The sequence below is a fragment of the Cynoglossus semilaevis genome, chromosome Z, assembly GCF_000523025.1.
Source record: "Cynoglossus semilaevis isolate Cse_v1.0 chromosome Z, Cse_v1.0, whole genome shotgun sequence".
Taxonomy (NCBI): domain Eukaryota; kingdom Metazoa; phylum Chordata; class Actinopteri; order Pleuronectiformes; family Cynoglossidae; genus Cynoglossus; species Cynoglossus semilaevis.
Genome location: NC_024328.1, coordinates 9278674 through 9290318, shown reverse-complemented (window position 1 = coordinate 9290318; position 11645 = coordinate 9278674). Strand labels below are relative to the sequence as shown.

General features: G+C 39.0%; 2 protein-coding genes across 3 annotated transcripts in view; one reads left to right on the top strand and one right to left on the bottom strand.

Annotated features, from left to right (window-relative positions):
* pi4kab (phosphatidylinositol 4-kinase, catalytic, alpha b) overlaps positions 1–7087 on the bottom strand; it is a 27467-nt gene extending 20380 nt beyond the window's left edge. Inside the window, exons 1-13 of one of the 2 annotated variants that reach the window (XM_008336125.3) lie at positions 6558–7087; positions 5506–5622; positions 5030–5123; positions 3935–4023; positions 3778–3850; positions 3440–3702; positions 3275–3341; positions 2106–2254; positions 1953–2018; positions 1757–1853; positions 1471–1662; positions 1224–1324; positions 971–1100 (exon numbers count right to left, since the gene is read on the bottom strand). In XM_008336125.3, the coding sequence (XP_008334347.1) occupies positions 971–1100; positions 1224–1324; positions 1471–1662; positions 1757–1853; positions 1953–2018; positions 2106–2254; positions 3275–3341; positions 3440–3702; positions 3778–3850; positions 3935–4023; positions 5030–5123; positions 5506–5622; positions 6558–6656 (1537 nt within the window). In that variant the 5' untranslated portion in view covers positions 6657–7087. The remainder of the gene's footprint in view (positions 1–970; positions 1101–1223; positions 1325–1470; positions 1663–1756; positions 1854–1952; positions 2019–2105; positions 2255–3274; positions 3342–3439; positions 3703–3777; positions 3851–3934; positions 4024–5029; positions 5124–5505; positions 5623–6557) is intronic. The other variant, XM_008336126.3, reaches the window with a different exon arrangement.
* A 557-nt stretch (positions 7088–7644) lies between these two features.
* snap29 (synaptosome associated protein 29) lies at positions 7645–10810 on the top strand. The gene is made up of 6 exons (XM_008336127.3): positions 7645–7752; positions 8662–8904; positions 9046–9239; positions 9420–9505; positions 9590–9694; positions 9796–10810. The coding sequence occupies exons 2-6, from the start codon at positions 8662–8664 to the stop codon at positions 9954–9956; spliced, it is 789 nt and encodes a 262-aa protein (XP_008334349.1). The 5' UTR covers positions 7645–7752; the 3' UTR covers positions 9957–10810.
* Positions 10811–11645: the final 835 nt, after the last annotated feature.

The following is an 11645-nucleotide window of genomic DNA, read 5'->3' as shown; positions in this document are numbered from 1 at the left end:
AACATTGTTCCTCCAACACAGTTGCCCTGAGGACAATTTTAAGTTCTAAAAATAACTCACATATTAAAGAGATGACACCGTCGACAGACTGGAGCCGATTATACAACAGTCACAACACGTTTGGGAAAACAGGCAACCGAATGAGTGGACGACTATAAAATTCACCCAAGTTACATTTGAGCAATTCATATAAACTGGCTATCGGTTGTAAACCTTTGAAATTTGAAGTGATTTTAACAGAGGTGTATTATATAAAACAGGGGTCAGCAATACAGTTCCCTTTTAAGGGCCGGTTGTAAATGAAAGACTGTATAAATCAGGGGTCCCCAGCCCCTGGTCTACAGACAAGTACCAGTCCATAGGTCCTTCCCAGTCCATACCAGGGCCACAGTGGGACACAGTGAAAAAATGTACTTAATTTTTACTAATTTACTTCATTCAAAGAAAAACCTGTCTTATCCATTTACCATTTCCCTTTATTTGAAGCTAATCTGGCAATATTTTAAAAATAACAGGTCATTCAGACTCTGATACAAACAGAATAGAGTCTAGTAGATGTTTTATTTTGAAAATTTAATGATTCTTCAATCCTCAGTACCTTGGTACCAGTCTGTAGTAACAGGTGGTACTGGCTGACCAGTCCTTGGAACAAAGAAGGTCAGGGACCACTGGTATAGATGTAACTACTCCATAACAGACTGATACATGTTTCTGCAATTGATTATTATTTATTCAAGCTACAAATATTGTTCATTGCTGTCTAATAAAAAAAAAGTAATTTCTTAAGCTAAGAAACTCCGCTGCATGGACTTTATTAAATGCTTTTTAAGCTCATGTGGGCCACACAACAGGGCTTGGCGGGCCGCATTTAGTGCCCGGGCCTTGAGTTTGACACGTACGATTTAAAACATTTACTTAAAACATTCTGAAAACCCTTATTTGAGGGAAAGAGTGATGAAATGACTCGCACCTGTACTGTACTGGCTGTGATACTTGTAGAGTTTGATGAGAACAGGCGAAGGAACCACCAGGAAGTCCTTGAGGCAGGTGGTGGCGGAGTGAGCCACGACAGGAAACCTCTCGCACAGACGACCCAGGCCCTAGAACGGAGCAAAAGATAACGCAAGAAAAAATTATAAATAAATAAACAGACACTTAAAATCTAAATTTTTTTTGTTTTTGAAATCTCAGCAGGTGTGCCACGCTGTGGTGTTGCACTGTACCTGCAGACAACAGATGAGTAGGGGCATATGAGCGATGATGACTTTACTGGAGGTTTTTGACTGAAGTTTTTCTGACAGTTTGGTGCACAAATTCTCCGCTCCTTCAAAGGAAACATACAGTGAGGAAAAGAATGAAGATCAAGAAATTCTTCAATTTATTCCAAGTATAATAATAAAATGATTGTAGTTATTAATGCTGTTGTTCTCAGTGTGAAACATGAAAACACTGCTCATCACTACTGATTACCTTGTTCATCTTTGACGGCCCACACCATCAGGTCCACACATGCCGCATTGGCTTGGCAACGGAGCTTAAGAGGGCTCTGTTCCCCTGGCAACCCCCCTGCATCATGGAGCACCCGCTGCAGCTCCGACTGGCTGCTGCTAAATTGTTCCAGTACAAAATCGTGTACCTCTCGAACAAAAGCTGGCTGCAAGGCTGAGGGATGTGACAGAAATGTGAACATTTGACAGCAGAAAACACCACAAAAAAAGAGAAATTCACACAAAAACTTTACTCTAGAACACTTTACCTTTCATGTAGTACAGTGTGTCCCGCAGCATTTTGAACACGCACACATAGAGAGGGTCACTGAAGGCTTTGTAATAGAGGTTGACTCCAGGGTTAGACTGAACAACACACGAAAGAGACAATGACAAAGGAGATGAATTGACTGAAAACAGAAATCATCCAATCAAATCTGACTTGATCATCGTTTTTATTTTTACCTCTGTAACTTCCAACACAGAGCTATCAAGAGACTTCAAAAAAGATTCAGAAACGAAGATCTTCACCTGTGAATCCACAAGACACAGTGAATGGAAGTATGGAACAGTACATTAAAAAACAACAACAATAGAAACAAAACATTATGGCTGTACCATTCCCAGGAGGTGTCGCAGCAGCTCAACAGGAACCTCCACCTCATTTTCTCCAGGCCCCATGAAGAGAGGAGACACTGAAAAACTGGAGCTGACTGTAGAGAAATAGTAGTCAGGGTCCACTGCACTGCTATCTGGAAGGTAAGCACCTGAAACCAGGAGGGAATGTGTCATCATTATCCTGATCAGTCAAATAGAACAGTGTTGCAGCTCTGGGCTTTATATGAATATACTGTTCAAGAGTGAAATCATTAACTGGTTGAGGCAAGTTAGCTAAAAAAAAGAGCTAGAATTCATCATAAAAATTCATATTGCAACACAGACAATGAAATCTTGGCAGGAGGCAGAGAACCGCAGTTATTTCAGGAATGTTATATAAGTATAAAAATAGTGTAAGAAAGCAAAACGGAATAACAATATGCCACAATATTATGCGAAGGTTTCCATGTACAAATAATTCACTGCAGATACAGAACCTAACAATGTTGTAAATGTATCACAGAGAAACACAATATCAAGAATGATTTTTTTTTTTGTATTACACAGGTGTAAGAAATATTCAGCAAGGAAACAATTTTAGGCCAAATAATTGAAAAACATTATTTAAATCATTCATTTCCCCAAAGACTAGGTCGTAAGGTGGGTCGCAAGATATTTTTTGGGGGGAGTCGTCTCGCATCATGTTTCCCAGGAGTTTACAAATAATGTTTATTGATTTGGGTCACGAAGGTTTGTGAGATTTAAAAATACAGGTCCCCAGAAAAAAAGTTTGGGAAACACTGATTTTAAATGATAAACTCATTATTTAAATGGATAGTTATTTTTTCGATAAAGGCTTCCTGGGATTTTTTTTTAACATTAATTTATATTTTCAGAATATTAATTATTCTTTTGTCAACCTGAACATTTTCTCTACCTTCGTGGCCAAACAAAACAAGCCCTGAAATGAAGCAGTGGCTGCTCTATTGCACTGACATTAAAACAAACATCAGATGATGCAAATGTTAGCACTGCAGTAAAAACAGTACTAAACAGAGAAACACAAACTACCTTTTCACCCAACCTTAAATATCTGCTACACACACCATCCTATTGATTATTATCAACATTGTTGAACTGACATTCATTTTAATCAAACCAGTTGATGATGTTGATTATTTCCATTTTACCTTCAAAGTAATGTGGGCCAGGAGTAGTGGGGGAGCAGGGTGAGTTTCCACCAGCATCTGCACATGCCTGTAACAGAGCACATAACAAGGGATTATGTTTAGTGTCTGAAAAGGTCACAAAGACAGTGGGATTATATCCTGGGTGCTCACTGCTGTGTCACACACCAGTGCAGAAGGATCCAGGTTGGTCCCCGTGCGTCTTCGCAGAGTGTCATTCTGGCACACGGTGATCAGTGACGATGGAAGGATGGAACGAAAGTCATTGAAGGACCTGCGCCGCACCCCCTCCGCCTCCTCTGTGACGCAGCGTGACTGCGGAGAATCCTTGGGGAACAACTTGGACAGCAGCGCCTCGTCTGTGTTGCTGTAGCGGCCAAATGCTCGAGTTATGCCAAGCAGGCTGGGGATGATATATCTGCAAAGATAAACTTGACACACACAAAAGAGCATTTGTGAATTTTAAAATGATTCTGCATTGCTGCCTGGAGCATGAGTGTCTGTACCTTGTTCCTGATTATCAGGTGTCTGGCACATCTCCAGCAGCACCTGCATGACCTCCATGATAGTGTTTAAAATCTGAGGTGAAAATATTAGACACAATATCTTAGCTCTTCACTCATTTAACTCTTGACAAAATGATTAACATCATAACAGGCCGACCTCCAGTCGAGAGTCTGGGTCCCTCTGAGCCACGTCTGACAGAAGTGTCACTAGACAGAAGCTGAATGTTTCGGCCACTGGGAGAAATTCTGAGACACAGAAAATGACAGCAGTTAGACGACACAGAGAGCACATACAAGTGTGCTGAAATATTAACTCAATTAACAGAGCAGATCTGTATGTAGTACTTTGAGGAGGATTTTCTATTTTCTTACAAATGTTTTTTAGGATCTTATTTATGGGATACTGCCAAATATATTTTATAAACAGTGAAAGCTCGAGATACGAGCTCCTCGACATATAAGCAAGCCTTTGAGCAAATTTCTGCTTTGAGAAACGAGTAGAGATTTCAGATACGAGCACGCTTACAGATGCTGACACTAGGTGGCCAAGCACTTGGAGCAGCCCACTTCACTCGTTATCTACGTAATTGTCTCTCTATTTTGTGCATTATTCTTCATCATAGTGATGAGTCCTAAGAGAGTGAGTGGTAAGGATGATGGTGAGAAGAAGAAATGCATGATGACCATGGAAATAAAGTAGGAAATTGTCGATAAATATGACCGTAAAGAAAAAATACAAATCGAAAAAAACAACAACAACAAAAAAAAGTTAAGTTAATTCAAGTTTATGTACTTAAGTTACATAGTGTACGTATAAGGAATGGTACAGAATCAAGTGTCTACGTACGGTCCAACTCTCTTCCCTCCCTTCCTCCTCCTCCTCCTCCCCTATATACTATCTTTTTTGTGTGTATTTTTCTATAGCAATTAAAAACATGTTTTTTCCATTGTTATTAGCACTAATGAGGGAGTTTTTTAGAGGAATGGAACAAATTAATCTTTTTTTTCTATTATTTCTTATGGGAAAACATAATTCGAGTTACGAGCTCAGTCCTGGAACGGATTATGCTCGTACCTCGAGGTTCCACTGTAATCTACTGTATGCCAAGTTAAAAATGTATTGTTTTATATTTTACTGTCTACTATGTTGCATTGATTGTTAATTTATTGTTAATAATTCTAAATTACGCCGTGAATGAAAAGCAATCACTGTTCAACAAAAGAGCCCCGACTTTAAGAGGATTGTTCTGACCATTTCCTTTCTTTCCCGAGTTCTCTTCGATCCACTGGACCCGTGGTAGTCCTTTCATCAGGCTCAGCAAGTAAGGGACAAATATGTCTTTGTGCTGCCAGAGTAGAAGCAAGTGGCATGAACAAAAACAGTTAGTAACACAGTGTAATGTCTCAAAATTACATTTCCAAAAAATAACTTTACTTTAATTTACCTTTTTTTTAACATTTAGCTGCTAACACAACAAGGTAATGTAGCACAGTTTAAGCCTTAACACAGTTCTTCAATCAGCATCATGAGTTTAGAGGCTTTACTTGGCATCTGCGTGCCTAATGACCACTTTAATCAGATTATAGGAACAGGGAGATTAGGTTTATCATGTGGGATTATTTATGTGGCACCATGTGAGGAGTTGTAACAACAGGTGACTCACAAAACAATGGGCTGTGGAGAATAGAATGCTTTATAGAAAAAAAAAATGTTGTAACACTTAACACCTGAAGGCCAGACTCCACCAGAAACACGGCCAGTGCAATAACAGCATCTCTGCGACGCATGTCCAGAGTAAACACACCACGGACTTCCAGTGGACACATACATTGTAGTTTCTGGACCTAAAAGAGCACAGGGACACCATTTATAGGATAAATAATGTATGATAAAATTGAAACATTGACACACCAGTTAAATCTTCGCTTGGTGACTTGGACTGGGACTTGAATTAAACACCGAGAACTCAAACATAACAATGTCTGTTTCTGAGGTAAATACAAACGGGCTAATTCTGAATTTCTACAAAACAGTTCTGAAAGATTTACTATAAAAGTAAAAGTAAGTAAGTAAAAGTATTTCACTGAATAAGTTAAAAAAAACACCTCTTTACATGAGAAAAAATACATTTACATTCTTTAAAAAAATGTAAATATGTGTCACCACTCAATAACAGTAAATATGATACATTCGTTGGAGGACTGGGTCACACTGTGTGGCTACAATTTTCTAAAATTAAAGCATTGTAAATCAATAAGAACAACAACCCACCAAAATCAATATTCTAATCAGACACGAAGCCTTAGTTTCGACAACATTTAACTACATCATTCAGAAAATGTTATAAAAAATACGTCATCAGAAACAGTAGTATGCAACACTAAAAGCGTCTGCTAAATGTAATGCCATGTAATGACAGAGATGCGTCGTTTCTGCGACTCTTGACTTTATGTGAACCTGTTCGACTGCAGTGCTGATCGAGTCTGACCACTCTGTGTGTGTGCGTGTGCGTGTGCGTGTGTGTGATGCAGTAGCAGGAGACACACACACACGCAGCCACGACACTTTCTCTTGTTTAATATTTCAATCTTTCTTCTGAAACCGCGGGTCTCCGACAGTTTGCCCTGCACGTCTGTTAAATGTCAGCTCGGCTGTGACTGAAAATACAGCGCTGCCTGTTGCGGAAACGGAGTCACACACCCCGAATGAACTGTTGCTTCACGTTAGCTCAGTAACAAAAACAGGTTTCGTAAAACATTCGGGTAAACTCCACACTCACCTTTTCCACTGGTGCGGGACGGTGGGCTGCCAAAGAACGGGCCAGCGACAGGACTGTGTTGAAGTAAAAGCCCCTGGTACCACCTCCCATCACCGACATGTTTACCTGAACATCAGAAGAGCGAAACACCGTAGAGAGAGAGAGAGAAAAGCACAGCAGCTGGTGCTGGCACAGCCGCAGTACGGCAAGTCGGAGGGGACAAATGAGGCTAACGCTGCCAGCTCTGGTACTGGTTGGTGTTTTATGCAAATGCGCGTTAAATCAAAAGAACTGGGTAAATGTTGAGGTTTCCTGAATCTGTCGGGGACATTATTTAACAAAATGTCTGGTAATGTGATGTAGTAAAAGGTAAAATGTTCTGACTTTATTATTTAATATTCGGGATGTTTATGGTCACATGCCATACACAGCAAAAAGACACTTCAGGCTAAATGTAACCTATTCGTTTGACTTTAATTATAACATGATAGATGATAGAGACCAACGATTAAATTTGTTATAAAGTCTTCATTATTTTACCCAATCATTATTTATTGAACAAAAAGACATGAGTATTCTGCTCTATTGCTTATGTTGCCTAACTTTAAAAAGACAAAGACTGATTTTTAACCTACCCTGCGAAAGTGGCGTTATTTTGTTTAGCTTAGCTATTAAGTAAAGTCCTTGTTTGTACATAAATAAATCTTGTGGACTGTACTATTGTGTGCACTTGTGTGTTAATTATTTATAGTTATACTTTTACTATACTTAGTCATAGTTAAGTATTCAGAACAGGTAACTGTCGCTTTAGTGTTTTACATGGTTAAAAACAAATGGTTTCTCCCTCTTTACACCTTTTTCTTTAAGAAGTCCATATCATAGGAATCCATATCATATAAAACAGGCAAAGATTTACACGATAGTATTAATTTTACTAATTGTTGTCAGAAGTAATTTGGTTAAGATTAATTTCACTGTTAAATCCAACTTAAATAATTTTATACTCCAACGATAGATCGCTTAATTTTACTTAAATGGAGGTTCACTCATCAGAAGCTCTAATGACGTGCAAATGATAACGCAAGACGTGTTAAACCTGCGCATTTGTTGCGCAGTAGGGGCCGTCGTGGAATGTATGTGCTGACGTCACCTAGTGTGATCGGAAGTCACTCGGTCATCTGAAAAATAACGTCGTCTCTCGCTGCGGCGCTTAAAGGTTCGTTCAACAACTCTTTTGTACCAATTTTTGATCAGTTTGGTTTCATACGTAACATTTTTAAAACGCCATTCGTCGTAGCACAAATATGACTTTGTAGATGTGGCAGCTTTGGCAACCAGTCCCTGACAATTAGCCCGCAAGACAACACCCAGTCGCTACCTTATACGCTGGGAATTATACTGTGTTATTCTTCACTATTATTGTCTACGATACTAAACTAAGGCTACATTAACTCATCGTTAAAGTACGTAACAATTCTAAATATTGTCACAATTCCACAGGCTTTGTATATAAGTAACTTCACCTTAATGTAAGGGAATCATCTGTTTTTGCTGAGTGCTGGTATTCAAAAGTTATCAATGACATTTGTTTAATGCATTATAAGTGAATGAGAGTGTTGCGACAGAAATTAGTGCATGCATTATTCAGTCTTGGACTCGCATTAAATAAATTCCTTTTAGCTAAACCCATTAGTAGTTTCTGGGATATTTCGAACCATTACTTTTTCATTCTAAAGTGTCACTGTCTTCATTTGTATTTGTTGATTGTTGAAGTATACTGATGTTTTTCAACAGTACAAAAACATGTAAAGCTAAAATTGACAGTCAGTGATATGTTTGTCACTGTCAAAATAGTTTGTCCAAAGTGTGTCCATGCATCTGTCCATGTTCTCTGGGAAGACATTTAAGACCTTTGAATCCTTTGATTGTCCCAAAGTTGTCAATGAAATTTTAGAAAAAAAATATATTCTAAAAAAAACAGTAACACACCACCCACATCCACCAAAGAAAAACATGATTAATTACTGGCTAATTAATATCAAAAGCACTGCTAGGCTAACAAACTAACTTTAGTTACGGTTGCTTTTCAAATTAACAACTATAAATTAACTGGTCTCCTCTATAGATGGCCTACCCTAAATCCCATAACCCCTTTGCCGATGATGACGATGAAGACTTTAAGCCTAAAAGTAGGGGTTTTGGTGACAACAACGATGATGATAGTGATGATGGATTAACTGATGCGGAAAAGAGGCAGCGCTACCTCCAACGGGAAGTGATACGTACTGCTCAGTCTGCTGTCGACAGCAGTTACCGCTCCATGGGCCTCATCTATGAATCTGAGAAGATGGGTGTGGAAACTGCAGAGGTATGTCAAGCTAAATAGCTCTGCTCAACACAAAAGGTTGAATTGTCAGAGTGTGACAATAAAATTCCTACATCACACCCCTCCCCTCTCACACACACACACACACACACACACGCACACTTCCTCTGTTTGACTCTGTAGGAGCTGGTGCGACAGGGTGAGGTTCTGAAGAGAACTGACAAGATGATGGACAACATGGATCAAGACCTGAAAACCAGCCAAAGGCACATTAGCAGCATCAAGAGTGTGTGGGGCGGCCTCGTCAATTACTTCAAAGGCAAACCAGAGACAAAGCCACCACCTGAGGAACCCAAGGCCTACCAGGCCTCGGAAAAGTAACGGCTATACTTGTATTCCATCTATATTCAATTTTGTTTATATATCGACCAAAGGTTTGGACACAGATACACTATCAGAGGTGTTACTGATTGGTGGACATGTTTTCTGTCAGCAGTTTAAACATTTGTTGGGTCCTTTGATACACAGTTGTAAGAAGGTTTTTTGTTTCTGTCCAGATTACAAAGTGCCATGTCCGGCAGCAGAGAGTATGAAGATAAATACCAAGCTAGTCACCCCAACCTAAGAAGGATTAACACAGAAGGTAACAGTTTGGCAAAAGAATATCATAATGTGTTGTACATATATTCTACATTAACTTTTGTTTTTTAATGTTTTTTTTCCCCAGGATTTGGAGGTGCTACGTCAATGGATGATGGCTCATCCAGGCAGAATGGATTTTCTAAGAACAAACACCTCAAGGAGGCTCACCAGACCCTGGACAATAATCTAGGTAAAAACAAGCAGATCACAAACATGTGTATTATTAAGATGTAACATGTCAAAGGTGTCATACAGGTGAACTCACAGTGGCTGTTTTTTTTTTAATCATAGATGACATGTCGGACGGCCTGAAAAGACTGAAGAACCTGGGACTTGGTCTCCAGTCTGAGATCGAGGCCCAGGACGACTCCATCGACTCTCTGCTGAACAGAGTGGACAAAATGGATATGAAGATTCACAACACAAACCAACAGATAAAAAAACTCAAATGAAAAAAAAAATGAACACACTTGACAGAGAGACAGAGACAAACAGATCGGTCCGCTCTCATGTCTCTTCCATCCAAGGCCTTTATCAAGCATGTGTTCTTTTTTTGTTGTTATTATGAAATGGGATATGAATGAAATACTTAGTGTTAAATTGTTGACTCAAATTTGAAATCACTTTTCAAATATGATTTAAACTAAAAGTTATTTTATGTACTTTGCGCACAGTGAGTAGGCTTTATAGAGAACACTTTCCAGTGTATTCAATTGATTGTCACTGTTTTATTGGAGGTTGGAATCTGACTTTTTATCCCCACGAAGCTGTCATCCACTACTGTGTCAGTGAAATCTCCCTGATGTTTCAAGTTTGGGCTTTAACAAATTTTCTATTGTGGACCTTCAACTGCATTTCAATGTAGAATGGTGCTTTAGACAGTATGTGTTGCTCGAGCCACAATTGCCTTTCATTGCTCAGTTCATCTCATGATCATGCTTCATGGCTCAAACTTCTTAAGTGTGTGTTTGTTTGTTTTTCTCAGGCTCTTTGTTGACCTTTTGTTCTATTCAGTTGTGGTTAATGTATGCTGTTTGGTATAGTGATTGCTACAGACTGTGATGGTATGTTTAAATATACAAAATGTGATCAAGTCTATAACCACAGTTCCTACCTAGATTTTTGCGGGGAAATGACCACCAGTTAGAACTAAGGAAGCCTCTTGGATGAGAGGTGAAATGTCTTCTTTTAGAAAATTCACGTCCAGTTGCCTAACAGAACTTTTCATTAACTTTTCTTTCTCATTAAAGTGTTGATTGTGAAAAAATAACCAAGGATTCATTAATAAAACATATCATGCTTCCATGGTCACTGTCATTGTACCTTTTCTATTACATCAAATCTAATGGAAAAAGTATTTTTCTTTCGACTTTGTCCCTTTTTTCAGTGTTTGCCACAGCAAATCATTGATTTCCATCTCTCCCTGTTCTCTGTATCTTCTACTCTGACTCCAACTACCTGCATGTCCTCCCTCACTGCATCCATATATCTCCTCTTTGGTCTTCCTCTCTTTCTCCTACCTGGTAGCTCCATCTCTAACATTCTTCTACTAATGTATCCACTGTCCCTCCTCTGCACATGTCCAAACCATCTCAATCTGGCTTCTCTAGCTTTTTCTCCAAACCTTCCTGTCTGTGTTGTCCCTCTAATGACCTCATTCCTGATCCTGTCCATTTTTGTCACTCCTAAAGAGAATCTTAGCATCTTTAACTCTGCCACCTCCAGCTCCGCCTTCTGTCTAATGCAAAAAGTAAAAACAAAAAGTTTTTATAAGCAGTAAGTCAATGGTACAACAGGGGGCGCCAAAGTCCTCAGAGTGCGTTCGCCATCAATTATGTGGTAACCACTTTTCATCTGCAGTTTGTTCAATTTGTAAGTCATACGGGTTTAATTTTCATAGTTATTATAGCAGTGGTACATATTTATTATCCGATTTTTGTGTGAGGCAATTTAATATTTTAACTAGGCGATATTTATAGCAGGTGTATTTAGACTTGCATGCCTTATTCTTTGAGACAAGCATATGTTACTGGCAGGATCAAGCAGGTAGCCTCCCTGGATCTGCACTGAATCTTGAAAAAATGCAACAAAAACTTCCACAAATCAAAAACAAACAAAGCAACATAAAAGTAACCAAAAAA

Excerpts from the sequence above, each read along its gene's own strand:
- snap29 (XM_008336127.3), top strand. The coding sequence starts at position 8,662 with ATGGCCTACCCTAAATCCCATAACCCCTTTGCCGATGATGACGATGAA. Across the intron at positions 9,240-9,419 it reads GCCTACCAGGCCTCGGAAAA|ATTACAAAGTGCCATGTCCG; the intron begins GTAACGGCTATA and ends GTTTCTGTCCAG. Across the intron at positions 9,695-9,795 it reads GACCCTGGACAATAATCTAG|ATGACATGTCGGACGGCCTG; the intron begins GTAAAAACAAGC and ends TTTTAATCATAG.